Source organism: Penicillium cosmopolitanum (genome assembly GCF_028827165.1).
Source record: "Penicillium cosmopolitanum strain IBT 29677 chromosome Unknown utg000009l:1.0-9042332.0:1.0-9050551.0, whole genome shotgun sequence".
NCBI lineage: Eukaryota > Fungi > Ascomycota > Eurotiomycetes > Eurotiales > Aspergillaceae > Penicillium > Penicillium cosmopolitanum.
Genome location: NW_026622679.1, coordinates 6,196,702 through 6,224,701, shown reverse-complemented (window position 1 = coordinate 6,224,701; position 28,000 = coordinate 6,196,702). Strand labels below are relative to the sequence as shown.

Sequence of the window (28,000 nt, the reverse complement as noted above, 5' to 3'; positions counted from 1 at the left end):
GTCACGGTTTTTTTTACTAGTACTCGAACCTCATTTTTATTTCTCCGAACACCGAATCCTTCTTGGCCAGGCCACACCGCGAATGTCGATCCAGTGTGGGACATGAGATAGAGGATTGGCATTTTCCCTGGCCGAATAGCGCGCATTCACTAAGTACTAGCTTCTCGCCCAACGTGTGCCGTCACTGAGACAAGCCACCGGTGATTGGAGAGCTACGCAAGAGACGTTATATTATTCCCACAAGTTTGACCGTTCCAACATCCTGGCGTCGGTTGCTATCCCCGTCCCACCCTTATTAGGGTTGGCTGTGCAAATCCCACCTCCCTCTGTCGATCCCTCTGGATTTAGACTTGAGGCGATCAGGATGGGCCCAAAATTCTCCGTTAGTTCTCCTTTGCTTCCTACAAAAAGTCTCCTGCCCCGCCATGTCGGTTCTATCTCCTTCCTATCAAGCCGACTTTGCCCAATTTCTACCAACAATGTATCAAACAGTTTACCTGCAGATGCTGACGCAGAAGATGCAGGAAACTAAAAGCGATTGGTATGATTCTGTTCTTTCCTTTGTCGAGGGAGCAAATATAACAGTTGCTCTTAGCATGTCGCTCCCCATATACCTAATGTGGAAACTAACAGAAGAGCAACAGTGAAACGCAGTCGCTGACCGACAGCGTAACGGACTATCCAATGGAAAATGGACGGAGGTATCACAGGTACCATGAAGGAGGTAGGTGGCTGAGCTCCGCCCGCGTCAACCTGTACGCTCCGTCTAACCTATCGGGAACAGCCTACCCTTATCCCAACGATGAGCGAGAACTTGACCGTCTCGACATGCAACATCATATGTTAAAATTGGTCATGCAAGGACAACTATACCATGTCCCATTGAAAGACCCGAAGGAAATTCTCGACATCGGCACCGGATCTGGCATATGGCCGATAGAGATGGGTATGATTACTTATTCCCAGCAAAAAGGTCGTGTGTTACGTGCTTGAGAACTCATATCTGGCCCCTTCCACTTCATAGCTTCTTTATTCCCCCGTGCCGCGATCACAGGAACGGATTTATCACCGGTACAGCCTACGGAAGTCCCGGAAAATGTTCATTTTTTGGTCGACGATGCCACAGAGGATGAATGGCTATGGGATACAGATCATTTTGATCTTGTTCATATCGGCCACATGATTGGAGCTATGCCATCATTCAAACGATTATTACAAACAGCTTTCAAATACCTGAAGCCCGGTGCTTATCTGGAATGCCACGAAATGGACCCAAAACCCAAATGCGATGATGGGACGATGCCGCCCGAAAACCCCGATGGCTATAGCGCTTTCGCTCTACACGACTGGTTTGACCTAAATATACGGTCGGGCAGAGAAGTTGAGCCCGCAAGGCAATTTAGAATCGCTCCTCGGATCGAGCGATGGATGAAAGAGGTCGGGTTTGTGGATGTTAAGCAACGAGTTTTCAAGATTCCGACAAATACCTGGCCGACCGATGAACACTTGAAAGAAGTCGGCAAATGGAGCGAAAGCAATTGGCTTGAAGCCTTGTCAGGCTGGTCATACAAACCATTTCTCGCACTGGGATGGTCAAAACCAGAGATCGAGGTCTTTCTTGTGAATGTGAGGAAGAGTATACAAGATCGAAACGTGCATGCATACTTGGACTTTTACGTTGTGACAGGGAGAAAACCTTTCCCGGAGAAGGGAAGTTCCTGAACAACGAAAACAAGACGAGTTTCTTTTTCTTTCCATTTGACGATTTTGAGACTTTCCTCGATACCGTTTGATTATTTCTGCATTCGGATGATTGGCTTGATATACCATTGGCGGAAGGACATCATTTTGCATGCATTTTACTGGCGTATGGCTGTCAACTCTTTTGCATATATTTCTCTGTTTTCTTTTTTGCTGGATTTAAAGAGGTTGTTTCCTTTTACCCCCTTTCTATCTATGAATGCATAGTCTTGATGAAGAGTGATGATGAGAACGGGGTGAAAGACGATGGACGTGACGCTTAATAGTGGTGTGTATAGTCTGATGCATTATGAATATATATATCATGATGAATAAATCCCGATTCTCGGAGACAACATGAAGATCGCAGCGCCGGCTGTATTTAATACTCAGTACTGCGTTGTACTTTTGTATTTCTATACTTCGATTCGACTCGACTAATTTGTGGCCATTCATTGGCCAGTCAAATTGCTGAGTCACCATATGCCAAGACTTGCCGACCCGCGCAGCAGCCAAAAGTCGACGCTGTGATGTTTCCGATCTCCCAAACCACCAATTGGCCTCGCATGTGCCATTAATTGACTCATGTCTTTTGGTAGGCATGCCTGCCGGCATGCTCTAAATCCGCCATCGGCCCCGAGCCTCGATCATCTCTGGATTAGCGACGACTTGCTCGCGACGACCTTCCGTCGGTTTGCGAACGGACAACGACGCCATGGGAGCTGTGTCCCCGGACCCCTAGAGGCACGAAGACGCCTTGCCAAGCGGAGAAACACCGCCCTCGCAGGATTGGGTGGCGGTCCGGTTGAAGATATCGCGTGTTTATTTGGGCGCAATGGACGGGAGCATATGAAGTGGACCGATCATCCGTGGCAGCGAGCGCCTCTCGACACCCAAGGTATGTCCCGCGATAAATGGCGGACCAGCAGAATCTTGAATCTAATTTCTCAAAAGGTTTAGGCAGCTATGCATTTGGCACGTCCGAGATTCCCCTGCCTCTTGAGAATCACAATTCTGAGCCTGTCGAACCTCTCATCTCACATAATCGCTCCTCAACTTTCGCTTCAACCCCTCCGACCCGCACACAGGCCCTGCAGCAATTCCTAGAACAGGGCGACTGGAACATTGAAGATGCTCGAGACATCATTCGTCAACTGCATATCGACCTTCAGCGTGAGCCGGAATTCAGTAGGCAAATCTTCGATCAAATCATTCAGCATTCACCGGTGGACCTTGCACAAGCAGTCGCTTTCCTGGAAGATCCATTCCTCAACACATATGGATCTGGGAACTATCTTGCCGCCGTGGAGTTGTTTGCGCGGAGCAAGAAAAAACGATCGAGCAGAATTGCGATTCTTAATACAGTATCACGCGGACTAGAACTAGGTTTGGTCCCAACGAGTGAGCTGTGTTCGATTATCCAAACTCTGCCAAAAATACTCATCGAACGAAACAAGACCTTGGATGCTTGGGATCAAAAAGCGCTACTGAAACATCATCGAGCATTGTGGAAAGCTATTGGGAAGTGCAACATCCTCGGTTACCATGACCTGGACAAGCAGGTGACAAGCGTCTGGCTCCAAGAACTGTTGCGCATTGGCAGCTTTCGCTTTGCCGAGGAGGTTATCATTGCTACTCACGATAAGAGCTCTGATAAATCCTGGCCTTCAACGCTGGTCCTGAAACATCTCGAATACATGGATGGGATTGACGAAACTGCATCTCTTCAACGGGTCGGTAGATTTCTAGACCATCTTGATGCAGATACATCTGCCAAGTGTATTATTGGCGTCACCGAACACCTCGCCTCGATCGCATCTGACAATGAGACCCGCTACGAGTTGCTTGGTCGATGGAGGGACTGCTTATTACAGATCTCGGCTACGTCTGCGATCGCAAAGTCCCAGACATGGCTTGATATGCCATTGGCGTACATGGGTATTGCAATCGATCACTCTACCTCATCGAATTTACCGATTCATTCCCAGATTGTTTTGCGTCTCTGGGTCCTCAGAACTTTGAGTCGGACTCTAGCTCCGATGTACAACCAAAGCTCTAGGGTGACGGATCTACCTATCTGTCAATTACTTAACCTCTACGAGATGGTTATGCAGAAGACGGACGAATCATATCTGTCGAGCTTCATGCAGGGAATTCACGAGTTGGATCTTCCATATAATAGTCTTCTATTACTGGCTGTTGATCTGAAGCTGAGAAAGCTAACATCAAAAGCCACCCGCCAAACTCTCCAACGATTGGAAATTGCCCAGACCTCCTTATCAGATATTTGGACAGACCCTTCTGTCTATAGAGGGATTCGGGGACTTTTCCACGAGACATTCGAACAGATGTTTCGCAAAATGGATATCACCAGCCCCGAATCCGTGGCAGAATGCCTTCATCTTGCTCGCGTGGGTGACTCAAAGGATGTGTGGTCTCTCCTCAGACTTCTCAACAACCACACACCTTTGAAACTTTGCCTCCACAAAGCTTGGGTGCCTATCCCTCACCCCGATGAGAAAGCGCTGGTTCGCTATCATCCCGGGCCCAGGACAGCCAAAGCCCTGATCCGTATGCAGCTGTGGAATTCATTCATCAGCTAGCCGTTGTCTTCTCCTGCTGCAAGCAGCTTACGCCTTCCCGATCGTTCCACCTTGTCCACTGGATCTATGACTACTTACGCCGGCATGGTGGCCCCGTACACCCATCTTTGGTACGAGCCATGTACCATGCTGGTGTTGTGCGATATCGTAGTGAGGGACGCCGAGTCTCGGGCACTCAATATGATTACATTCTCTGGATCGCGAGGAAATTTGAGGGGCCTGGTGTTGTCAGGGAGCTCACCAATGGGCCGACAATCGCCAGAGGAAGACCCGTTGAATACGAAGATAGCTAAGCCTGGTATCTTTGCCGACTACGAGAGTCATCATGTACATAATAAGCAAACCCACGTTCGAGTCTCGTGAAGAAGGCATTCAAGGCATGCATTTTTACAACTACTCCCATTACGAACTATTGAGGAAAAATAATTCTGGCCGATTACAAGGTTCCATGATAAAATAATACTTGCATTCGTAGAAACCCCAAAAGTAGGCCCATCGCCTTTCATGTCATGAATACAGTGGTAAAATATTTTGAGATACAAGCCATAGTGTAAATTATACCTTCTTGAGAGGACCCCACTATCCTGTATCCCGGGTTGACGCGACCACCAAATCTAAGAATCCACCTCCATCTTCTCAGCCAGATTGTCATCTCCAGACAAGGTCTCGATGGTGACATATTTCTTCATATCCTCCTTGCTGATGATCTTCTGGTTCAACCAAGCAGTAGTACCACGAGGGAAGCGGTAGTTGCGCTCCTTGGTTCCACGCTCATTGGGCTTCTCATAGTTGCGCATCAACTGGGTAGGCTTATCCTTCTCGATAACACAGACATCAACATTGCTACCGGATCCCAGATCGTTGAAGATACCGGCCTTGATAGCTTCAGCGCAGAGAGTGATAGCACCCTGCTTGTCCAGATCCGGCTGCCAAGTCGACTCGAATACTGACATGGCTGCTAAGGAACCGGATCCCATTGTCACGTAAGGGAGCTTATCCGTCGATCCGTGGGCGTGAACGGTGTAGAGACCAACGCCTGTCGGGTCCACGCCCGCAACCACCAGGTACGCACCGATGTGACCCTGGTATCGGAAGAGGTGTTGCTTCAGCATCGTCATGCAAGTGATCACGCGCGGGTCGCGGCCCGTGGATAGAGAGTGCAGCTCGACATTGGAGCTGATGAGGGCGGTTGTGAATTCGGTATCAGCGGCGGTACCGGCACCAGCACACCAGATCTTCGGGGCGATGTAGTGAAGCTTCTCGCAGTTCTATAGGCGAGCCTGGGTCAGTTGTTGGGTCTATGGCGAAGCGTAGGAACTGGCGATGGTATCTGGGATATGAAGAGCTTCGTAAATGGTTGATTTCCGTACCTTGTCTGCTACTATGGGGCCGCTGGTGGCTCGGGTATCTGCTGCAATCTGCGATGACCGCCAAGTCAGTTTCTGGAGTCCGTGGGGGGGGTTGCACTCCGAGGGTGCTGAAGGTCATTGGCAATCATACCACAACGCCATTGTCATAAACACATCCAACAATTGTTGTACCAGTGCTGGTGGCCTTAGGAAGAGGAACACCCCTGGCGTGAAGAGCCGAGTTGCGGTTGAAGTTGGAGAAGTCGAAGCCCGGCATCGTGGCAACGCAGGGGAATGTGACACGGGGGAGCGGGTATCAGTGGTGGAGAGAGCGAGAATCCGGATCGGAAGTAGGATTCAAGGAGAAAAAGATGAAGATCGGACGGGTAGAGGTGAAGGACGAGCTGATGGGGGAGGGAGGGAGAGAGAGAGGGAGCTGTTTGGAGTGACGAAGCTCCCGCAGCCTGGCGGAGAGCGGCCTGACGGGTCAGGCAAAAATGGGGTGTTTTTGCCTGGGAACATTTTCGGGCTTTCCAAACCTCAACTGCACCTGAACCTTTGAACTTGACCTTGACTTGGTTCAGTCTCCTCCCTTCATCTCCAGGGTTTTCTCCCCCTTCCCTTCAACTTCTATTCGCCTTCTCTTTACCAGAGAGAGAGGCTGATCTCAAGATTTTCCAGCGTACCTTACACCTCTTCAACCGGAGTCCTCAAACGCTCCAACGTCGCTCTTTCTCTCCTACGCCGCCGAGCTCTCCATCACTCAATGCTTCTAAGACCGGCTCACCCCTAGGCGACCATTCTCGTTCAGTTTCAGGTGACTTGAGTCAACTCAGAATGGCCTTCAGCGGCTTCGGCAACTCAAACCCTGCTGGAGGGAGCGCGCAGGCGGAGCTTGGCCCGGAGCTCTCAGATGTCTTTACTGATGTACGTCGCGCTCTATCGGAGTTGCTGAACCGAGAGGAATTCAAGCTAATATTTAAAACAGGAGATTGGCTTCAAAGGTGTCGCCGGCGACTGCAATATCCGCTTCCTCCCCACCCCTTGGCCTGTCGATGCCCTTCCCTCCCCGACCTGCTCTCTGTTGGCCGTTGCGCAAAGCAAAGGCCTCGCAGTTGCCGCCGGACCTGATGCGCTAGTTGTCGCAACCACCGAATCCATTCGAAAATCAATCGAGGCATCAACTGAGGGAGAGAAAGTGAAGACAAAGTCGTTGAAACCTCTTGCGACCATCCCGCTACCTTCTCGCCCGACACACATCGCTTTCAACGCGAGTGACGACGCGTTAATCCTAGCCACCGAGAATGGCTCCCAGATTTCGGTCTTCCAAACAACAAGCCTTACACAGGATAACGCGCAACCTGCTTTATCCGTCTCAACCAATGGCGCTTCAATTCGCGCTCTGGTCCCAAACCCCGATTCCACCTCCAACCTCGTCGCCCTAGTCACAGTCAATGGTGAACTCTTAGTTGCTGATCTGAAGGCGGGAAATTTGGTATCGGGGGCCAACGGCCCCATTCTCAGGAACGGTGTCAGCTGCGTTGCTTGGAGCAACAAGGGTAAGCAGCTTGTGGCTGGGTTGGCTGATGGAACCGGGGACCAAATGACAGCCGATGGAACCAAGAAGGCTGAAATCCCTCGGCCTGCAGATTTGGAGGGTGAATGTCATGGTGAGCCTTGATTTGCGGATCGACAATTCGAGCTATTTTACTAACCACGCTTATAGTTTCATCTATCTCATGGCTAGAGAACGATGTTTTCTTCGTTATCTACACTCCCAATTCCCTTGATGATATGGGCGAAAACCCTCCCTCGTCTCCATACATCATAACAAGACGCAAGGGTGCACCTTTCCTGATCCAGAGATTGCCTGAAGTGTGTTCGACCCTCGGATTTAGACTGAAACGAGGCCCTGCCTACCAGTTCATCACTCGGCTCCGCGATTATCAACCTCACATGAAGGATGTCCTCATTGTCTCGTCCACCGCATCTGCCGATGTCGGTCTTGTCACACGATCCGATCAACCACTTGCCGACGACGATATCTCAAAAGGCCTTGTTGGCCAGTACGTTACTACGGAGATCAATAATGATAGTCAAAAAGCTGCTGTCCCGCTGAGAGATTCAGCTGACGAGACGTCGATTATTGGCCTGGCCGCCGATCTTTCGAGTACTGAGAATGTCTATTCACCAATTCAAGGCCAAGAGGAGGAAATTCCAGAAAGCTCATCTCCTCTGCCAGGTTTGCTTCTCTTGAATAACGATGGTGTTCTTTGCTTTTGGTGGTTCATCTACAACCAGGCCATCAAGCAGCAGATCTCATACTCGGGGCTTGTATCGGGTGGTCAAACTCAACAACTCTCTGCTTCAACATCGACCCCTGCTCAGCAATCTGCCTTTAGCCAGGCGTCCCCGGCACCACAGCAGCCTGCCTTCGGCCAATCTTCCTTCGGCCAATCTTCTTCCTTTGGTGCCTCTGCCTTCGGCAAGCCAGCTGGAGGTGCTTCTTTCGGCAGCCCATCTACCATGGGTGCAACCGCCTTTGGCAAGCAATCGGGCCCGGCCTTCGGGAGTCCATCTCCAATGGGGGGTGCCGCCCCAGCTCCAGCCTTTGGACAACCGTCCGCCCCAGCTCCGTCCTTTGGAACGCCTTCTAAACCTGGAGCGACATTTGGCACTGCTGGCACCCCAGCCCAGCCAGCATTTGGCCAGTCGGGCTTCGGAGCACCGGCCCCTAGCTTCGGACAGCCTAACACTCCGGCAAAGAGTCTTCTTGGAACTGGCGGTGGGTCTACTGGCGGTGGCTTCAGTTCGTTCTCTGGATCCGGCGGAGGCGGATTCTCTAGTTTTGCTACCTCCAAGGCAGGGGAATCTTCCTTCTCCAAGCCTGCTGGCGAAAGTTCATTTGGTAAACCCTCTGAGCCCTCTCCATTCGGCAAACCTGTCAATGATACCACTTTCCCCAAGCCATCTGGCGAAAGTTCATTTGGTAAACCCTCTGAGTCCTCTCCATTCGGCAAACCTGTCAATGATTCCACCTTCCCCAAGCCATCAGGCGAAAGTTCATTTGGTAAATCCTCTGGGCCCTCTCCCTTCGGCAAACCTGTCAACGATTCTGTTTTCTCGAAGCCTTCTGGCGAGAATGGGTTTGGAAAATCTTCCAATGCCTCTCCCTTCGGTAAACCTGCCGTCAGCTCCCCATTCTCCTCGGTTGCTACCAATAAAGCCAAGAGCCCGCTTGGAGAACCCAAGAATGACTCGCCGTTCCCATCAGCAGGGACCAGCCAGCTAACGAACCCGTTTGGCAAGCCTTCGAACGATTCTTCATTCCCTACTCCAGGTGCCAGCGAGACGAATAACCCATTTGGCCAGCAAAAGACAGGTGGTTTCGTCCTTGGGACTTCCTTCAAGCCGGATGGCACTGCCGCCAATGATGGTCCGAAGTCCAGCAAGCCTTCTACTGGGGCCCTCTCGTTTGGTGCCTCGTTTGGGGATACGGTTTCGTCTCCAGGCAAGGGCAGTCCGTCAAGCGAATCCATGGATAGCGATGAGAGTGAACCTGAAGAGCCTGCCAACAAAGAACCATTCTCTATCTTCGGCAAGCCTTCAAATCAGACTCCATCCATGTTCAGCCCTCTAAGCTCAGAGAATACGAAGTCGACCAAGGTGGAAACAAGCAAGTCGAAGTTTTCTTTCTCTAACAACAACTCCACCACGGCCATCTCTAGTTCAACACAGAACCAAGTCACTAGTCCTCTGTCGGCGCCCTCTGACAAGACAGCGACACCGAGACGGGAGCAGTCTGTCTCCACGCCTACCTTCAATTCATCCTTCGACGCCCCGCTGCCCCCGGATTCCATGAGTAGGGCTAGCTATGCAGCTGGCGACACCTCCGCATCCTCCAACGTATCTAAGAGCTCGGTCGAGGATGCGCCCCTTTCCACCGGATTTCACTACTTGGAACAAGTCCTCCTCGCAAGAAGACGCGCCGCTTCCTCCTGACTTTCTTGCTGAGAAGAAATCTTCGCCTAAGTTTGATGATGCTCCTCTACCCCCCGACTTCGTTACAAAGAAGCCAGCTGCGGAGACCGACGATGCCCCCCTGCCGCCGGATTTCCTACCAAAGCCTAAGAAGGCCGAGAGTCCTTCCGCGGTTCCCGAAGAGGCACCTCTGCCTCCTGACTTCCTTACCAAGGTGAAGACTGAGCCTATTGAGGACGAGGAGACCGTACCGATCCCTGATGGTTCCGACGCGGACTTTGAAGGCGAGGGATCCGACTTCTCTGACAGCGGTGAAGAAATAACCCATGACGACACCAAGATCCCAAGCCCTGAGGCTTCCCCTGAGAGTTCGTTTGGCGGCATATCAGAGAAGAGTGCCACGGGTGGGCTTTTCGGTGGGTTCCCCAAGGCTGCCGCCCCCAAGGAAGGCCAGAAGCCTCCCCGACAGTTATTTGGCGAAATTCCAAAGCAGCCACTCCTCCCGCCCCCCTGGGCCTGTCGCTCAAAACAACCGCGAGCCTTACCGATCCCCCAGTCCTACTCGTCTCAACTCCCAGCGAAACACAATGTTCTCGAAGAAGCCCGAACAGCGAAAAGAGGCTGGAAGTGCCTTAGCGACTCGAAAAGCTTCATTGTCACAGATGGCTCAGCGTGGCGGGCAATTACGCAAAGCTAGTACTAGCTCGCAAGATGAGAAGCTCCGTGCCAGACAGGCCGCACAACGACAAGAGGAAGAGGAAGCCCTCTCCCTATCGGATGATGATGAGGACGAGCGACTCCGTGCGGACCTGGCTCGCCCTGTTGAACCTGTGGCAACTCTCGACCCTTTCCTCCCTCACCAAAACTACACAGGAGAGACGGCCAAGCCTGGCGTTCCAGGGATGATCGAACGTCTGTATCGCGACATCAACTCGATGGTCGATACGCTGGGCATCAATGCGCGATCCCTGGATGCATACCTGCTCTACCAACAGCCTTCTCGGTCTTCGCAAGTTGCCACATGGGTGGAAATTCTGAAGAGCGAACAGCCCTCCGATATCCTTGACCAAGAAGTATTTCTACAGAATATCACCAATCTTGACGAGATTGTCACCGCTCTTCGCACCTCTCTCGACGACCAACGTGTGCAGGGTGTAGAAGAGAAGCTTGCACAATGCCACGAGCTGTTGACCAAGGATATCGTTAGTCTACGCAGCCTGTTTGCCAGTATCCGGAAGATTCTCGATGCGCACACCGACACCGGTTCTATCATTGCGGCACCTCTTTCCGCCGAACAAGCTACACTCCAGCAGGATCTTCGTACTCACTTCACTGAGATCCAGGCAAAGATGGCTGGTCTTGAAGAAGGCGTGTCCTTACTACGAGCCAAGATTGCAGATATTCCCCGTGCCGATGGAACATCTGCTTCAAATAGAAAGCGGCCCACTGTCGAAGCTGTTGCCTCTACCATCGCTACTATGATGAGTATGGCCGAGGGAAAGAGCAGTGACATCGATGTTCTCGAAGCTCAGATGCGGAAACTTGGCGTCGACGTCTCCACGGTGTCTAGCAGCCGCGAAGGATCACCCTTTACCACTCCCCGTAAGAATGCGGGTCGTTTCCCCGCAACCCCGGGATCGCGTGGATCTGTCGATGGTAGTTCCTATCACACACCAGAGTCCGCCTCACGCGGCGTCAATTTCCGGGCAAGCATGAATGGCTCAGCGAAACACAGCCGCCTTCGTAGTGTCGAGGGCGTTGGTCAGATCGTTGTGCAGGAAGAGACTTCCCGCTGGAAGTCGAAGAATTCCCGCCGCCAGCATTTGGTAGGCAACCTGAAGTCTGCCATCGAGAAGAAAGATGTCAAGCTACGTACCCTGGATGATGATTGGGTCGTCGTGGACAAGAAATAAGGGGTTGAACTCTTGGTTTGCCGGCGAAGAAGAATAACAGAAAGCATGTGAGAGACGTGGGAATGAATGGCATTTGGACGAATCTATTTTAGTACAAGGTCTGGCGTGCTTTAATTGGAAGGGAGTTAAAGAAACCTCTTTCCCAAAGAGATGTACATAGTCCAGCTTTTTTTTTGTGTGTTTGATTATCGATTAGCATGGCTTAATGACGAACGGATTGACTGACATCATTTCGCGGTGTGACATCAGTCCAACTCAATTCCTTACTATTTCGGGCTTCTAAACCGTAGGGCTTTCGTACCTAAGCACTAGATTCAGGGTCATGGTTATACACACTCTGGTAGCCAGACTGCGCATGTACTCCGAAGCAGAAGTGGTCCCAGAACAATACCTTACTATATCCAATATCCATGCACCCACACCATGTCGCAAACCATTAGCCAATTCATCTTCTTCAAGGTACAACCCGAGGTTCGGCCTGAAGACCCGGACAGCACAGAGGGCCGCGACCTGGTGGCTGTCTTCCGCACGACTAAACATCAAAGTGGTCACAAGAGTTCCGTCTGGGGCCGTGTGGTAGAAGACGAGGATGTAATTGTTTGGGTTGTGGGTACGTTACTTTTCCAGTGATAGTGGTTATTGTTGTTATCAATTGGTGAATGGGGGGTTCTATTTAGCATTCTATACAAGCTCACCAACGATCAATGATCAAGGAGAAGCATCAGATATAAAACGGGAATTCAAACTGACACGAGGCCTTCACTTCAGAATGGGCCGATGCCCGATGCTCAACAGCCGTTGCTCTTCTGGAACCCTTCCTCGCACCATCAGCCCAACCTCCGACAGCCCTCTACACAACGCTCAGCCCGCCGATTTCCAGCACGGGGACACTTACGGCAAACCCGTTTACAGAAATATGTGTCCTGCCTTTCCCCAGCTCGTTGACTGTGCAAGAAACTAGGCAGTTGGATTCGGACCTGATCAATTTTCGCATTGTGCTAATCGAGCACTTACCGCAGGCGAGTGGGCCACGGTCGTGGACGATGGGACATGTCGATCGTCCGAGCACGGTGCAGCATGCGACGAGTCCGAGTGGACGTGCTGTCTTGCATCTTTTGGCTATCGGGTGGGACTCGGTCGAGGCTCATTTGCAGGCCAAGGAGACGGAGCAGTTCCAGCAGAGCGTTGCGCCGGTTCGGGAGAAGATGTTGCCCCCCGTGCCTGGATTGGAGATAAAACATGTTAGTTTCAGGAAGGTTTAAGTTATCAGATTGCTGGGGTGAGAACTGGGTCGTTGTAGAGGGTGATGGTGATGATAGAAGCGTGATATGGTTCCTCCACGGGGGTGTTGTCTCTTGGTCTCTTCTTTGCTGTGAGATTGACTGAGGAAAGATAGGACGGATGAAGGAAGACATTGGAGCTGGGCTACTGGGAAGGTGTATGTGCAATGGGTGGGAAAAAATGGGATTGGATATTAGGAGACCGGATCGAATCATTCGCCTCAAATAAGATACAACAAGAAGAGAAGAGGCCAATAAAAGGAACACCCATGTGAAATTGAAAGATAAAAATGAAGAACGGAATCGTCATGAACCACCGTGGACTTTTTGGGTATGACGCCGGAAAGGCCCCCAAGATAGGAAAAAAGCTGAACTTAAACGCGGTGTTTCTCGCTCTCTGTAAAACAATTAGTGAGTAGGATGGCCATGGATGAAGCAAATGGGGACTGGGGTAAAAGACTAACCAAGTCGGGAATAGAGCATATACAGAGCCATCTGGTTGCACTCCTGGGTACCAGTGATTGTTACCAGGCGCTCATTGCTGCTCTCTTGGGGCTCGTTGATCTTGATAACACTGCCACTCAGGTGGCGGATCTCGTTGATCTTAGCACCACCCTTTCCAATGATGGCACCGACCATGTCGTTAGGGATATAGATCTGTTGGGTCAGAGGCTGGCCAGGCATGGCACCACCAACGGGGGCGGCAGGAGCAGGGGCTCCACGGCCGGGGGTAGGCTGTGGCCCGCCAGCGTATGGGGCAGGCTGATGGGGGGCAGCACCAGAATAGGGGGTGTGGGGAGCAGGAGCACCGTATGGCATAGCTGGCTGGCCGACAGGGGCCGGAGTGGCTTGACCGTGCAAATACGGGACGCCGTAAGAACCGGTTTGGGCGCGGTTAGGGTGCGGGTGGTGACGCTTGAATGTTTCAGGATGGCCATATTGGCCACCAGCGGGCTGCGGGACGTAAGGAACGACCTGCATGCCACCGGGAACGGCACCAGCAGGGCCACCACTACGAGTGGCATAGGCTGAGGCCGCCGGACCACCGAATCGCTCCGTCAATTGCTCGCCGAGTGTAACAGCAACATAGTACGTCGCAATATGCACGGCATCGGCGACACCGAGAATGACAAGGGATCGCTCGGTGGACAAGGGAAGGCAGGCATCAGAGGCATTGAGGCGTGCACCGGAAGCTTCCTGGATCTCACGAATGCGGCTTCCACCCTTGCCGATGATGGAGCCGATGAGAATGTGCGGGATTAGCAAACGCAGAGGATACGTCTTAGACTGGGCAGTGGAAGGGGAGTCGAGGGGCTCGTTGTTCAGGGTGCGGATGATCAGACCAAATGCCTGTAGGAGTAATTAGCGTGTGAGATCCAACAGGCTCGTGGAGATGAATATATAAGACTTACCTTGGCTACGGCATCCTGGGGGCCGCTGACGGTCAAAATGCGTTCGACGGCACCCCGCGAGTAGTCGCTAACGGTGCACTTGGCACCGGAAAGACGACGAATCTGGGAAACATTCTCACCTCCCTTTCCAATCACAGTCGCAGCCTCCGGGCTGGAGATCACGGCGCGGATGTGGATCCAGTTCGTCTCGTCCTGAGGGGTATGCTGGTCGGAATGGGAGCCAGCACGCTCACCATGAGAGGCAGTTGACTGAATGGGCTGGGTGTCGGCGTGCTTGCCGTTAGGGGCGTCAGGGACGACAGTGTCACCCTGGATATCCTTGGTGTCTTCGATGGAGGGAATCTGGTTGCTCGACACGTCCGCCTCGGCATCAGGGTCGTTCTTCACTACTTTATCCAGGGCCGGGCGCTTGGCATCGGGCTGGTCGTTGGGACCTGAGGGGGAAGAAGGATCCTCAAGAGGACGCTTGGTCGACTGAAGGTTCGACGGAGAGGCCGACATTCTGTACTGCTGCCTGTTTTCACTTACGTGAAAGATCGGTGTCAAGAATGAAAGTTTGCTTTCTTTTTTTATGATCGTCTATGTACACCAGGGGTTCCCAGGGAAAGGTGCTGGTGCTGGTGCTGGTGCTGGTGATTGGCGATCGACAAAGGGGAAAGCTGGTGTGATGTGCTGTGATGTGGGAGCGCCGAGAAGAGGGGGTGTAGAGCAAGTGGTGGAATGGACGGGACCTCAAAGCAGCAGAATCTGAGCTTCACGAGGAGGATTTGGGGGTCTGGGAAGACTTCGGTGGAAATGGGTGGGAGGGAGGTGTGGTGGTGGTGTGGTGGGTGGAGTGCCGTGGATGCGACGTTGGGAAAGGAGAGTGCCGGAGCTAGGAAATCAAGGGGAAAACTTGGGCGCGGCCTTGGAAGCAAAGACGAAGGGAAAGAACTTCCGAGAATCGACTTGAGTGAAAGAAAACGAGGATGGAATACTGGGAGGGATGGGGGGAAAGGGGAAAAAAGGGTCGAAGGTGTCGATGGGAGATTGCAAGCAAGTGCGAAGGTGAAGTGAGGTGAGGTGTGATCGGCTGAGCTAATCCCGTCACGTGTTGCCCCATGTTGTTGGCCGCGCCGCGTTTGTATTTATATTTGTATCTGTAGATATGCCCATGGTATATGGGATACCATTCATTACTCTCCTCGATTCTCCCCCAGGATGACTACCGAGCAATCAATCATGGAGGTCTCGGACTCGGTGGTAGCAAACATCAACAAATTTGTCCAGAACCGTCAAGCCGCGGAGAAGGAGGCCACCCACGAGCCTCTTAGTGCAACGGCGCTGCATGCCTATGCGCGACGGTTAGATGGGACATTGCTGCAGCTACAGGACCAGGTTCGCCGACAGGAGGAAGAACTCAGGAAGGTATGTGAAATCCCAAAACGCCTGTCGACCATTGGTTATCGGAATCCCAATTAACATCCATCATAGCTCCGTGGAGTTCGTTCCCATGGTCTCTTGCATGGTGGAGATGACCGGTGGGCACGCGTGCAACAAGCACGTCAGGCCAAGAGGGCGTACGAGTCATTATTGAAGACTGAAGATCAGCTGCCAACGACTGACTCGGTCCTACCTCCCTTGTTGGCACTCGAGCAAACTGGGAAGCTTATTGAAGAGGGCAAGATCTCCGTCTCCGTGACCGCAGAGAAATTGTCAGGGGACCGAGACCGTCTGCGTATAGAGAATGCCAACTTGCAGGACTCGCAAGCTATTGCTCGCAGACTCCGGGAAAGAATCCAGAGAATTCGCAGTACCAACGAGCGAAAGCAAGAGCAAACGCCTACGCAGGTGGCTCAAGAAGTGATCAGCGAGCAGAAGAAGAAAAACAAACGAATGGCTCGCGCATCTGCCGAGCTCAAAGAGTCCCTTGACAAGTTCATCGACGATACCCTGGCTCCAATGTTGGCTGCCGAGGACCTTGGCGGGCCAACAGTGGGTGATGAATTGGAAGTGTCAGATGCGACCTTAAAAGCTGGCTACACAGCGCATGGGAAGCCCAAGAAGCAGAAGGAACCGGAGGAGCCGGATCTAGGCAGCCAACAGCGCATTGATCAGTTTCTTCGTCCAAGCACTGATGGTTCCAACCCTACCGGCAAACGGCAGGCAGCCGCCACCGAGCTACACGAATTGCTGGATGCTCTTTTGGAAGCTGATTTCTCCTATATTGATTTAAAGCGCGACTCGGCAGCATCCCGATTTCTTGTGAGAGCTAAGGTCGCTCAATTCCACCCACGAGATGCAAGACGTCTGCGATTGATCGACTTTAGCCGCTCCTTAGGAGTCTGAGGGAAAGAGGCGATTTATTGTGGTTGCCCTCGGGCAGAGACGGAGATGGCATTATGTCTACTAATATCCTAATCCAAGAATGATGTATGAAAGAAATGAACCAATATCCCATGCACGCCTTCATTCATGCGCAGTAAAGAAAACATACCCTTGGGTAATTTGTAGAACGCCGATAGATGCTTCACGCGTCGAATCATGATCACTTCGCAGAAAAACAAAATAACTTTAAATGGGCATCATTCCAATTGTGGATTTGGAGGTTTTCGCTTTGCTGGTCTTGCGAGGCGCAGATGCTGACCGGCTGGCTGGTCGGTCACCACCAGATTTGGCCTTGGACCTAGCACCTTTAGCCTTGAAATTGCCCGCGGAGCCACCGTTTTTGCGCCGGGGAGCTCGCTTGTAATTGGAACGTTTGCCCTTGGAGTTGGAGGGGCCTGCCCCAACGTCGTCACCAGGGTCGAAGCTGGGCGAAGGCGGAGGGGGGAAATAGCGACTTGTGACATCTCGGGTGTTGTCTTGAACGGGATAATCAAGATCGAAGTTAGATGCCTGATCCGCGAATAAATCGTCATCGCTATACTCGTCACTACTGCTGAGGTTGATGACATTATGGTGATTTGGGTCTGGGACAATTCCGCTGGTTTCCGCATCCTGTGTCAATTCCTGGTACCGTCGCCTGGCATTGTCGACCAGCTTCAAAATCTGACGGCCATATCGAGCCACCTTGTCACGGTCAATACCTGGTATGGCAGAGAGTTGCTGGATGTCTGCGTAAATCCATTAGTATTGTTTTAATTCGCAAGCCATTTCCACCCTTACCTCTCGGGAATGAGATGGCCATCTCGCGCAATTGCTGGTCTGAGAATGGTTGAGAACGAAGGCCTTTCTCAACAACAATCTGATGAAGCGTTAGCCAATGGTAGCCCTGCAATCAGAATAAAGAAGGAGAGTGCTTACCTCCTGAAGATATCTCTTTGCCGTGACCTCGAAATCCTCCACTACCGCTCGATGCAGATGGTCAAGTCGATCCAATCTTTGATCGCTCGTAATCGGGGGTCCCATTTCACGGGAAGTATGGTTCCCAGCCCCACCAGCTACTCGAACTGGTTCAAATCCATCGCTATCATCCTCAGAGTCATTCACGGGAATGCTTCGTTTCTGGGTACGCGCTTGGCGGCGATCATTGGCCGATTGGACAGGAGACGAGACCATGGTGGACTGAGGATGAGGTTGGTTGCCAGACTTCCCTTTTTGTGTCGTCTTTGAAGGTCGAGCCTTGCTCTTTGGAGATGCGCGCACTTGCAACATCATTTTCCGCTGACCAGTCTCATATTCGGTGGCACGTCGGCCAAGTATGATGTATTGGACAGCGAAATCCTTCCCGTTGATCACATTGTCTTCCGCGAGAGCATCTTCACCCAATAAACGGTAGAATAGCCGCTCCGCTTCCCCTCGGTCAAGGTCTGAGCCGTTGCCATACCAGGGAAGTTGCTTGTGGGAGGCAGATTTGGCCTTCTTCAAGTCTCCACGAAGAACATCCACGCAGTAGAGTACAGTGACCTTTTCTTTCAAGTTAATTTGAAAGTGCCGGACAATTTTGATAATCCAGCCTGCATGCTGTGAGAAATCATGCGACTCAAACACCGAATCAGACTTGCAACTATCGCAAGCGCTGCCACAGTCCTCTCGGCGGAAGTATTCATTGAAGTAAGCAAGTACTTGCACACGTCTACAGTCGCTGCGGTTCTCGCAGAACTGAACCACATTACGGAGCATATGCTTCTGTCGGGCCTTTTGCTCATAACTGCCGTCGCCGGAATCGATCATCCGTTTAAGGGTCGCCGCATCCTTGTAGCCGTAGTAAAGATAACAACCAGAACGCTTGCCATCTCTACCAGCACGGCCTGTTTCCTGGTAGTAACCCTCTAGACTCTTGGGAATGCTGTGATGGATAACAAATCGTACATCTGGTTTGTCAATTCCCATGCCAAATGCAATCGTGGCAACAATAACTTGACATTCGCCCATCTGCCACTTGTTCTGCACATTGGCCTTTTCATCTGATTTCATACCTGCATGATAATGGCTGGCCTTAAGGCGATGCTTCTCGCGAAGATCTTTTGCGACATTCTCGCATGTACTGCGCGACAGACAGTAGACAATACCGCATTGATTGCGGTAGGATTTGGTGATTATTTCTGCGATACCGGCGAGGACTTCATTGTTTTTGCCCTTTGGAAGCACTTCATATGTGAGGTTCGGACGATTGAAGCTTTGCAAAAAGGTTTCGCATCCGGTCATCTTCAGATTGTGAATCACATCCACTTTCACATTCTCTGTGGCAGTAGCAGTCAAAGCCATAACTGGGACGCCAGGAAGCTTGTTCCGAACCTCACCCAATTCCTTGTAGTCTGGTCGAAAGTCGTGTCCCCACTGGCTCACGCAGTGTGCCTCATCAATTACCAACCGTGCGAGTTTGTTCCGACGGTGAAGTTTCTCTAGAGCTCGCACGAGCGTCTGGTTCTTGTTGATCATCTCTGGGGTGATATACAACAGCTCCAATCCCTCTCCCCCGGCATTTGACAATTGACCAAGAATCCATGATCGCTCGGATCTGTCAGACTCGCCGTTCATCAGGTAGGCACTGATGTTCAGTTTACGCAGGTGGTCCACTTGATCTTGCATCAGACTCAACAGCGGCGAAACCACAAGCGTCACGCCATGGGTCTTTCCACTCATTACAATAGAAGGTAGTTGGTAGCATAGTGATTTGCCTCCACCCGTGGGCATCAAGATGAATGTGTCTTTTCCGCCAAGAGTCGCATCGATTGCTTCGAGCTGATTCGGACGGAACCCGCGGAGATGGAATCGATCCTTGAGAACCGTTTTCACTTCTTGAGACCAAGGGTGATTGGACCAGAAAGTGCTACGGCCTGGTGACTTCTTTGGGGCCGGCATGCGAGATGAGTTGCCCGACGTTTCCGCAAATACTTTCCGGTTCTGGGGTTCTGGGGCCGCACGATCGTCGAAACTTCCTGCCACCTCTAGTATCTCATCATCGCTGGCATTCCAATCAAAGTCGTCAAAATCCATTGTGGTCGCAAATGGGGGGGATCCCATGTTGCGAGCAACAAATTTGTCTTGTTTATCGTGAAGCCTCTCAGTCGAGTAGTCTCTCGTCTCTCTAACATTTGCAAATGAAGACTGTTCCCTCGGGGGTGGCTCGCTCCGATACATCGAACGGGGTGGAGCAGGCGGGGAGTTGATTGAAATAATTGAATCGTCGAACAGATCCTCAGGAGGGGATTGGTGATTCAGTTTTGTACGCGAAGTCGTCATTGGAGGTTCGATATCAATCGATCTAGATGCCGGCGCAATATCGAAGACCCTGGAACTGGGGAGAAGTTCGCGGATATTGGCCTCGATTTTCTCCAGGTCGGCTTCTACGGCTCGACTTTGTGCTAGCTCGGGCATTGTTGTCGGGTCGATGCCCTGGGATATCACGCGCATGAGGCTCTTCTTGAGATCGTCTTTTCGGGAAAGGCATTTTTTGTAGGAGTCCTGACTGGTCTTCAAAGACTCAATGGACTGTATCTGAGTGACCAGATTCTTGTTCGCGGCAATCAAGTCTGGTGCTGTCCGACCTTCCATGGCCTGCTCGTAAACAATTTCCGCATTCTTCTGAAGCGTTTCCTTTAAGCTGGATATGGCCTGGGCAAGTGATGTCGAGGGAAGAGCAAGAAATTTCAGAATTTCTGGATCCCTTTCCTGCGAACTGGGCGCTTTCGGCGTAGGCGATGGATCTGGGTTCTGCGACTTTGGCAAGGGGGGGTTTCTTCTCGACCCGCGTCGGCGGTGGCAGAGCATTGCTGGGAGAAGGTCGTGAAGCTGTGCTGTGGTATTCCGACTTCTGGCTTTCCTGGGAGCTCAATTTAGGAAGTGTTGGGTATAACGCCGGCTCCGGGTCGAAAATCATATCATCAACGTCTTCGGCACCAAGCCAACTATCGAATTGATCATCTTCGTCCTCGTCGGAATCAGCGATGACTTGCTTGGGCTGTTTCGTACCACTCGAGAGGGCAGCTCGGCTTGACGCCGCGGGCAATTCTGCAACCGTGTTGCCAGAGATAGGTGGTCTGTTTGCCTTGGAAGGTGTTCGAATCTTCGTGGAGTGCTTAGACGGTGATAGCAGATCCGATGTGTATTCCTCGCTCTTCCTCTTCTTTCCTCGCTTCTCGGAGGGAGCATCTTGTGTTGCAGCTCCCTCGGTCCATAAACGACGCGGTTCGCCAAAGTCAGCTGTTTCCGAGGACGGCAGGAAACGATTTATTTCTCCTGTCAAATCAATGGACTCGATTGCATCGAATGGCGATGTCGCGAGCTTGCGTTCTGACTTGAGCGGGGTGGCTGTTGGCCGAGGACTTTTGAAAGAGGATGCTGGCTGTGGATCGAGGTGGGACTTTGCTGTAATCATAACACATCATCGTTAACAAAATCCAAGTTATATTTGTAGCATAGCAGCAAACGTACCTGCAGCCATATTCCGTGCCGAAGACGGCTTTTTTGAGGTCGAAGGCGTCGCATCGTGTTTTTTGTCGGCCTGGATAAGCATGCGAGGTTTGCTTTCAGAAGAAGGACACAGCATTAATCGTGCCATGGTTTCATCTGACACATCATCGGCGTCCTCCAAGATCTCGTCCAATTTCTCGAATTCTTCCGGTGGTGTAGGTTGTTGCGAAAAGCGGGTAGTAGGTTGGTCAACCACCGGTGACTCGGCAGTTAGCGATGGATACAAAGAGGGGCCTTGCTTCAGCAGCCATTTCAAATGAGAGGCCAAGTTATTCTTCGTCATGGGGTGATATTGGAATCATGGCCTTCGCCTTTGGGGTCGTTTGTCGTCGTTATCGGACTTGATCGCGCTGTCGCGCTCAACTGGGACGCGTCGGGCACGTGAGCGGTCAGCACTTATTGTCGCTGGCCCGCATTAAAATTCAGCAATAGATGGGAACAAAAACACCGAAATAATGTGAATTGGTTTCAAGAGAGTACATTAACATGCATTATCGTGTTAGGATAAATTTATATATTTTTTATATATTTTTTATATATTTTTCCCTCATATAATGAAGGCCCTAGGGGATCCCTAATTGACCGCCATAGAGAACCGCGGGGAACCCTATCTATCCAAGTGGGGAAAGCCCTTTTTTTTTATGCCCCGCGGCCCAAAGACGTTGAACTTCGAGGGAAAAAAAAATAATCCTGTGCAGAAACACAATTCCACCATGGGTAAGAAAACCAAGAAGTCCGCGGAGCAGAAAGAACGAATTGCGGCCAAGCAGTCCAAGAAGTCTGCTAAGACCGAGAAAAAGTCCAAGGCCAAGAACAAGGATGCGGACAGCGACGTCGAGGAGGCCGACCTGGATTCTATCCTCGCTCAGTATGCCGAGGAACAAGCCAGATTCCTAAAGGTTACCGAAATCGTGTCAGAGCCTCCGGCACCACGATCCTCTGCCACCGTACTTGCCTCGCCTTCGAACCGCAATGAATTGTTACTCTTCGGTGGCGAGTACTACGACGGGGCACTTGCGACATTCTTCAACAATCTCTACGTTTACCTGATTGATCGTGGAGAGTGGAGAGAGGTTACCAGTCCTAACAGCCCCCTGCCTCGAAGTGGTCATGCTTGGTGCCGTGGAGGTAACACAGGCGGAGTTTACTTGTTCGGAGGTACGATCAGAACTATCCTGTGATATCCTTTATCTGATCTGTGGCTTGTGTCTAACCATGAATAGGTGAATTCTCGTCGCCCAAGCAGGGCACATTCTACCACTACAACGATTTCTGGCACTTGGATACTGCTACTAGAGAATGGACTCGTCTCGAGACCAAGGGCAAGGGACCTCCGGCTCGAAGTGGTCACCGTATGACCTACTACAAGGTATGTGGTCATTTTAACAATTAGAGACGGTGATCCATATATCGGTACAACTGCTTACATGATTTTCAGAACTATATCCTTCTTTTTGGAGGTTTCCAAGACACCTCCCAGCAGACAAAGTATCTGCAAGATCTGTGGATCTATGACTGCAACCAATTTACCTGGCACAACCCTGTCCTGAATGCCGCGGCACAGAAACCTGATCCGCGATCCTCATTCTCTTTCTTGCCCCATGAAACGGGAGCGGTCATCTACGGTGGCTACTCACGAGTCAAGGTCAGCAGCGGCGGAGGCGGAAGCGGCAAGCAATCCAAGGGCGGTCCCCAGAAGATGGCTTTACGGCCCATGGTCCACCAAGATACTTGGTTCTTGAGACTCACACCTCCTGGTACTGAGGCGCCATCATCTGCTACCCCTACAATTCGATGGGAGCGAAGGAAGAAGCCAGCCAATACTCCCAATCCCGCACGCGCTGGAACAACAATGGCCTATCACAAGGGTCGTGGAATTATGTTCGGTGGTGTCCACGATGTTGAGTTAACCGAAGAAGGAATCGACAGTGAATTCTTTGATACGTTGTTCGCTTGGACCACAGACCGAAACCGATTCTTCCCGCTCGGCCTGCGTCGTCCTCGCGCCCCAGGCAAGAAGCAGGCGACCCAGGCTAACAAGTCTCGTAATAGAGGCAGGGCTGATGAGGAAGAATTACTGAACAACCTTAAGGCTTTGGAAACCAAGCAGGGTCTTCGTGATGACGATGATGATGACTTCATGAAACCAAGTGCTCCCGAGACCGAGGAGCCTGAGGAGCCTCAGAAGCCCGCAGTCGTTCGCTTTGAGATGCCACACCGAAGATTCAATGCCCAACTTGCTGTACAAGATGATACCCTGTTCATCTACGGCGGTACATTTGAAAAGGGTGATCGCGAGTTTACATTCGATGATATGTACTCTATCGATCTTGGCAAGATGGACGGCGTCAAGGAAATCTTCTACAGAGAGCCCGAGAACTGGAATCTCATGGACGAAGAGGACAGCGATGAGGACATGGATGACGACGATGAAGATGAAGACGACGATATGGATGATGAAGAGGGCGATTCTATGGCTATCGATACTCCTCCGGCCGAAGCAACCGTGCCATCGGTTACGCAAGAGATGGAACAACTCGAGGTTGATGAGCAAGAGCCAACTGTCGAGGACAGCCGACCACTCCCTCGCCCGTTCGAGAGCTTGCGAGAATTCTTCAATCGAACCGCGGATGATTGGCAACAGATTGGAATTGAAGCCCTCACTATGAAGGGTCTGGTTGAAGGTAAGACTATCAAGGAGTTGCGCAAAGCGGCCTTCGACATGGCAGAGGAGAAATGGTGGGATAGTCGTGAAGAGATCATGGCCTTGGAGGACGAGCAAGAAGAGGCTGGTATTGGCGAGGTGGTTAGTATGGCCGAGCGGGCTGAGAATATGGGAGGTGCCGGTCGTCGCCGGTGATCTCAACAGAAAACAAATTTATTTTGGCATTGCATTAGTTTGGTCTCGCCTTAGTGGCTTCAAAATTTACTTCTTTGGACACAATCATTACAGACAGAATATACCTGCTCTATCTGTATTTCTCCGATCATAGGAATTAGTAGAAATTATAGCTGTGCCACTTGGTTTAGAACCTCAGTCACCAACGCAGTATCCCGCTCGACATTGACCCTCCAGTTGGAAATGGCGATTCTGCAAGCCGGGGCGCCCTGCCAGCTAGTTCCAGAGACAAACATGCGCGACGTTTCGTTGATCCTCTTTGCAAGTTCGCTGTTCAGATTGTCGTTCTTGGCCCGGAACAGGACGCTCATAAAAGTCTGATCCAAAAGCTCTGGCTTCGAAGTCGCCTCTGGAAGAGCAATATATGCTGGGGAATCGTAAATCCAACCATATACAGCCCTCGCGAGGCCAATTTGCCGCTGTAGCATATCGGAATATCCTTCTCTCCCATATGATAGCAGAGATGCGTACACCGGCAAGGCTCTAAATCGGCGAGAATTTTCCAGTCCAATGTTCAAAGGAGAAGGGATAGACGGCCCCTCAGAAGGTCCTGACGAAAGGTATGCGGCATTTGCATTCTGGAAGACCTGGGGAGCTAGGTTGTGGTGTCGACAGAAGAAAAGGCCGCAGTCGTAGGGCACATTGAGCAGCTTGTGGCCATCACCAGTAATCGAATCTGCCAGTTCTATTCCTTCGGCGCCTTTCTTAATAGTCGCAAACTCTGCAGTATCTTCTAAGCCTCGACAAAAGATGCCGAAGGCGCCATCAACGTGGATCCATGCATCATATTTGTCACAGAGTCGACGGATCTCTTTCATTTGCTCTGCTCCGGAGGTGGCAAACCGGCCAGTATTAACTTCTCCACAAGAAATCGCAACGATGGTAGCTTTGTCCTTCCTTGCAAGCTCCTTCTCCAGAACATCCATATCAAAATGGAGGACATTATCAGCAGAGCACACATTGCGGACATTAGCTCTGCCGATTCCCAAGACACCAGCAGCTTTGACTAGAGAGGAGTGCGGCATCGTCGAAAGAACTTGGATGCCCGAGAGTCCAGCGGCTTGTAAAACTTCCAATAAGCCATTCTCTCCAACACTCGTCACTTGTGATCCATTCCGCTGAGCTGCTTTCTGAAGGACAAACTCACGGCCACAGGCCAAGCCTAAGATATTGCTGGCTGTAGCTCCGGTTGTAAATGTTCCATTCTGCCATGTGGACCGTTCCAGTCGGAAGAGGTCTGCAAGCATCCCAAGAGTGTTGAACTCAACATCTGTGACAATTGAATGATTTGGGAGATGTACCTGGACATTCTGATCGTAGGCTGATACGACATTGTCAGCGAACAACGCAGCCGGTGTAACTCCACCCGTGATGAACCCATAGTAGTTTGGACTGATGCTTCCTCCATTGAATGCCGGTACAATTTCTTCCAGTATATGTCGCTGCACTGAGTCCAAGCGAGAACCAGTGGCAGGTAGCGTATTGGGAATGGACTTCCTAGCTCGGCTAAGCTGCTCAGTACTCGGAAGCACGCCAGTTTCCCAGGGGCCCTGGGCGGCCTTCCACAGGTCTTGTATAATCTTCTCGTCCATTTTGAGTATGCGAGGAAATTTCCAAGGTTTGAATTGTCGGGGTGCCAATGATTTGAGATAAAAGGCAGTTCAAGGGTCGCTATGATCTTCACGGGATCTCTGAATGACAGCCTTGTGAGTCGGGATCTGCTCGATAGAATGCCCCGGCTGGACCTCCCCAAATCAGCAATAGCGGGTAATAAATAAGCCTTCCAAGGTTGATGCGTTGGGTCCACCAGATAGGAGAGTCCCAAAGTAATGATTGGTGGTAGGCCGCGTGTCAGGAACGAGGCTGGGGGGATGCTTGGAGGTTGCAGTGATGGGCCGGCGCTTCTCCGCAGTCGATCCACTCTGCACTTTCCACTCCGAACTCTCGGACTCTCGGACAACCCACGACTCGCAAACATGGCAGCCAAGCTGATTGAAAGACAATTCCACAACGTGTCCGGTATGTCGATTGGTTCTACTCCGTATATCGGGGGAAGATGGAGCTTGGGCGCTGATTGAATTTACAGGGAAGCTGCGCGTCGCCGAGCTATTCTTCGATGTCCCTGTCGACTACAGCAAGCCAAATGGGACCACCCTGAGGCTGTTTGCACGAAGCGTGGCTCGCTTCAACAAACCAGTTGAACCCACCAAAGATGAGGGCAAGCTACCCTGGCTAGTCTATCTTCAAGGTGGCCCCGGCTTTGGATGTGGTGCCCCGCAAAACTACGGTTGGGTTGAACCCGCTCTGAGCAAGGGATACCAAGTAAGCTGATTGGCCACGTGGACGGGCTTAGAGCTTTCTACGCGCTCAAGAATTAGTTATGGAAAGAGTTATTGGCTGACAAAAGCTATCTTTCTTTAAAAAAAGGTTCTTTTTCTTGATCAGCGAGGTACTGGCCTGAGCTCGACTATTACAGCCGGAACCCTTGCCCGCCAGGGAGATGCCATCAAGCAGGCCGAGTATCTTAAGCACTTCCGAGCCGATAACATCGTTCGTGATTGTGAAGCGATCCGTCAGTGTTTGACCGATGACTATCCTGAGGATCAGCGCAAATGGAGCATCATTGGCCAAAGCTTCGGTGGTTTCTGCGCTGCCACTTACTTGTCGAAATTGTGAGTTCTGACAATACAATTCTGGGGAGCAAATAGGTGGAATTTTTTACTGATGTTAATTCCAATAAAGCCCGGAGAGTTTGAGAGAAGCTTATCTTACCGGCGGATTGCCACCCCTTGTGAGCGAGCCGGACCCAGCTCTACTCGCGTACCTACGGTGAGTGACTATATCTGCCAGCAAGCGCCTATGAAGTTATTGACAACCCAGCAGAAAAGGTTGCGGAAAGAAACCAAGCCTATTACGCTAAATTTCCCGAAGATGTCCAGAAAGTCAAGAAGATCATGCAGTACTTGACGACAAACAAGGTTCCATTGCCAAGCGGATGGTTGACTCCAGCTCGATTCCAACAGCTTGGTATTATGTTCGGTTTTCATGGTAAGGACTCCAACCCTTCTTATCATATATGTGTGGGTCTCTAATGTGAAATAGGTGGTCTCGACTCTTTACATGGTATGTTCTCTTTCCTTGATAATATCTCGGAAAATGACCGCTCACTTTATTGTAGAAATTGTCCTTCGAGCCTGGAATGACTTGGAGATGTTCGGATCTCTCACTGTTCCTACCCTCGCCACAATTGATGGCAACGGCGGGATGGACAAGAACATCATTTATGCCGTTTTGCACGAGTCAATCTACTGCCAAGGGTGAGTGAAGGCAGACCTCCAGCATTGTTCGCTATTCTAATAATGGGATCAGAAAACCATCACGCTGGGCGGCGGACAGACGCCGCGCAGCAAGTCCCCAGTTCCAAATTTCTGAATCTCAACCCGAGATCTATTTCACCGGAGAGATGGTAAGAACAGCCGCGTCGGGTCGATCAGCCAACAGAACTGACCTTATCAATTTATAGGTCTTCAAGGACATGTTTGAATCATACACAGAACTAAAGCAGGTCCAAGAGGTTGCTGAGATTCTCGCTACCACAAGTGATTGGCCTGCCCTGTATGATGAGGCACGGCTAGCCAAGAACGAGGTGCCCGTTTACGCGGCCACATACATCGATGATATGTATGTCCACTTTGATCTGGCTTCCAATACTGCCGCCAAGATCAAGGGCACTAAGCAGTTTATTACCAACACTATGTACCATGACGCACTGCGCAGCAAGTCGGGTGAGATCATGCGCCAGCTTTTCAACCTTCGGGATGACTCCATCGACTAGATATGCATCATGGGCCATATGTTTGTCAAAAATTGCAAGTTACTCTAGAACACTGGCATCCATGGATAGATATTGAGCAAATTTTTGAGTT

At 51.2% G+C, this 28,000-nt stretch overlaps 11 protein-coding genes across 11 annotated transcripts; 7 read left to right on the top strand and 4 right to left on the bottom strand.

The window, feature by feature from the left end:
- Positions 1–479: 479 nt before the first annotated feature.
- Positions 480–1,722, top strand: N7509_010397 (class I SAM-dependent methyltransferase; the record flags this gene model as incomplete). The annotated part of the gene is made up of 4 exons (XM_056635034.1): positions 480–541; positions 645–724; positions 785–946; positions 1,025–1,722. The coding sequence occupies 4 exons, from the start codon at positions 480–482 to the stop codon at positions 1,720–1,722; spliced, it is 1,002 nt and encodes a 333-aa protein (XP_056485654.1).
- A 603-nt stretch (positions 1,723–2,325) lies between these two features.
- Positions 2,326–4,343, top strand: N7509_010396 (uncharacterized protein; the record flags this gene model as incomplete). The annotated part of the gene is made up of 2 exons (XM_056635033.1): positions 2,326–2,638; positions 2,695–4,343. The coding sequence occupies 2 exons, from the start codon at positions 2,326–2,328 to the stop codon at positions 4,341–4,343; spliced, it is 1,962 nt and encodes a 653-aa protein (XP_056485653.1).
- Positions 4,344–4,957: 614 nt separating this feature from the next.
- pup1 (proteasome core particle subunit beta 2) lies at positions 4,958–5,969 on the bottom strand (the record flags this gene model as incomplete). Its single annotated transcript, XM_056635032.1, has 3 exons — positions 4,958–5,611; positions 5,714–5,761; positions 5,844–5,969. The coding sequence occupies 3 exons, from the start codon at positions 5,967–5,969 to the stop codon at positions 4,958–4,960; spliced, it is 828 nt and encodes a 275-aa protein (XP_056485652.1).
- Positions 5,970–6,529: 560 nt separating this feature from the next.
- Positions 6,530–11,586, top strand: N7509_010394 (FG-nucleoporin NUP159; the record flags this gene model as incomplete). The annotated part of the gene is made up of 5 exons (XM_056635031.1): positions 6,530–6,619; positions 6,681–7,362; positions 7,419–9,598; positions 9,660–10,093; positions 10,143–11,586. The coding sequence occupies 5 exons, from the start codon at positions 6,530–6,532 to the stop codon at positions 11,584–11,586; spliced, it is 4,830 nt and encodes a 1,609-aa protein (XP_056485651.1).
- A 423-nt stretch (positions 11,587–12,009) lies between these two features.
- On the top strand, positions 12,010–12,848 carry N7509_010393 (uncharacterized protein; the record flags this gene model as incomplete). The annotated part of the gene is made up of 2 exons (XM_056635030.1): positions 12,010–12,196; positions 12,355–12,848. 2 exons carry the CDS (start codon positions 12,010–12,012, stop codon positions 12,846–12,848), a joined length of 681 nt encoding a protein of 226 aa, XP_056485650.1.
- Positions 12,849–13,240: 392 nt separating this feature from the next.
- Positions 13,241–14,779, bottom strand: N7509_010392 (telomere maintenance protein PBP2; the record flags this gene model as incomplete). Its single annotated transcript, XM_056635029.1, has 3 exons — positions 13,241–13,263; positions 13,331–14,216; positions 14,279–14,779. 3 exons carry the CDS (start codon positions 14,777–14,779, stop codon positions 13,241–13,243), a joined length of 1,410 nt encoding a protein of 469 aa, XP_056485649.1.
- Positions 14,780–15,478: 699 nt separating this feature from the next.
- On the top strand, positions 15,479–16,606 carry N7509_010391 (uncharacterized protein; the record flags this gene model as incomplete). The annotated part of the gene is made up of 2 exons (XM_056635028.1): positions 15,479–15,685; positions 15,752–16,606. The coding sequence occupies 2 exons, from the start codon at positions 15,479–15,481 to the stop codon at positions 16,604–16,606; spliced, it is 1,062 nt and encodes a 353-aa protein (XP_056485648.1).
- Positions 16,607–16,831: 225 nt separating this feature from the next.
- On the bottom strand, positions 16,832–21,458 carry N7509_010390 (uncharacterized protein; the record flags this gene model as incomplete). The annotated part of the gene is made up of 5 exons (XM_056635027.1): positions 16,832–17,373; positions 17,426–17,504; positions 17,564–20,416; positions 20,451–21,070; positions 21,137–21,458. 5 exons carry the CDS (start codon positions 21,456–21,458, stop codon positions 16,832–16,834), a joined length of 4,416 nt encoding a protein of 1,471 aa, XP_056485647.1.
- A 430-nt stretch (positions 21,459–21,888) lies between these two features.
- N7509_010389 (putative Kelch repeats protein) lies at positions 21,889–24,035 on the top strand (the record flags this gene model as incomplete). Its single annotated transcript, XM_056635026.1, has 3 exons — positions 21,889–22,333; positions 22,399–22,544; positions 22,614–24,035. 3 exons carry the CDS (start codon positions 21,889–21,891, stop codon positions 24,033–24,035), a joined length of 2,013 nt encoding a protein of 670 aa, XP_056485646.1.
- Positions 24,036–24,181: 146 nt separating this feature from the next.
- On the bottom strand, positions 24,182–25,666 carry N7509_010388 (pyridoxal phosphate-dependent decarboxylase family protein; the record flags this gene model as incomplete). Its single annotated transcript, XM_056635025.1, has 1 exon — positions 24,182–25,666. One exon carries the CDS (start codon positions 25,664–25,666, stop codon positions 24,182–24,184), a length of 1,485 nt encoding a protein of 494 aa, XP_056485645.1.
- Positions 25,667–26,050: 384 nt separating this feature from the next.
- N7509_010387 (proline iminopeptidase) lies at positions 26,051–27,909 on the top strand (the record flags this gene model as incomplete). The annotated part of the gene is made up of 9 exons (XM_056635024.1): positions 26,051–26,093; positions 26,161–26,396; positions 26,502–26,746; positions 26,817–26,903; positions 26,929–27,122; positions 27,177–27,197; positions 27,253–27,391; positions 27,444–27,540; positions 27,598–27,909. 9 exons carry the CDS (start codon positions 26,051–26,053, stop codon positions 27,907–27,909), a joined length of 1,374 nt encoding a protein of 457 aa, XP_056485644.1.
- Between the last annotated feature and the right edge of the window lie 91 nt (positions 27,910–28,000).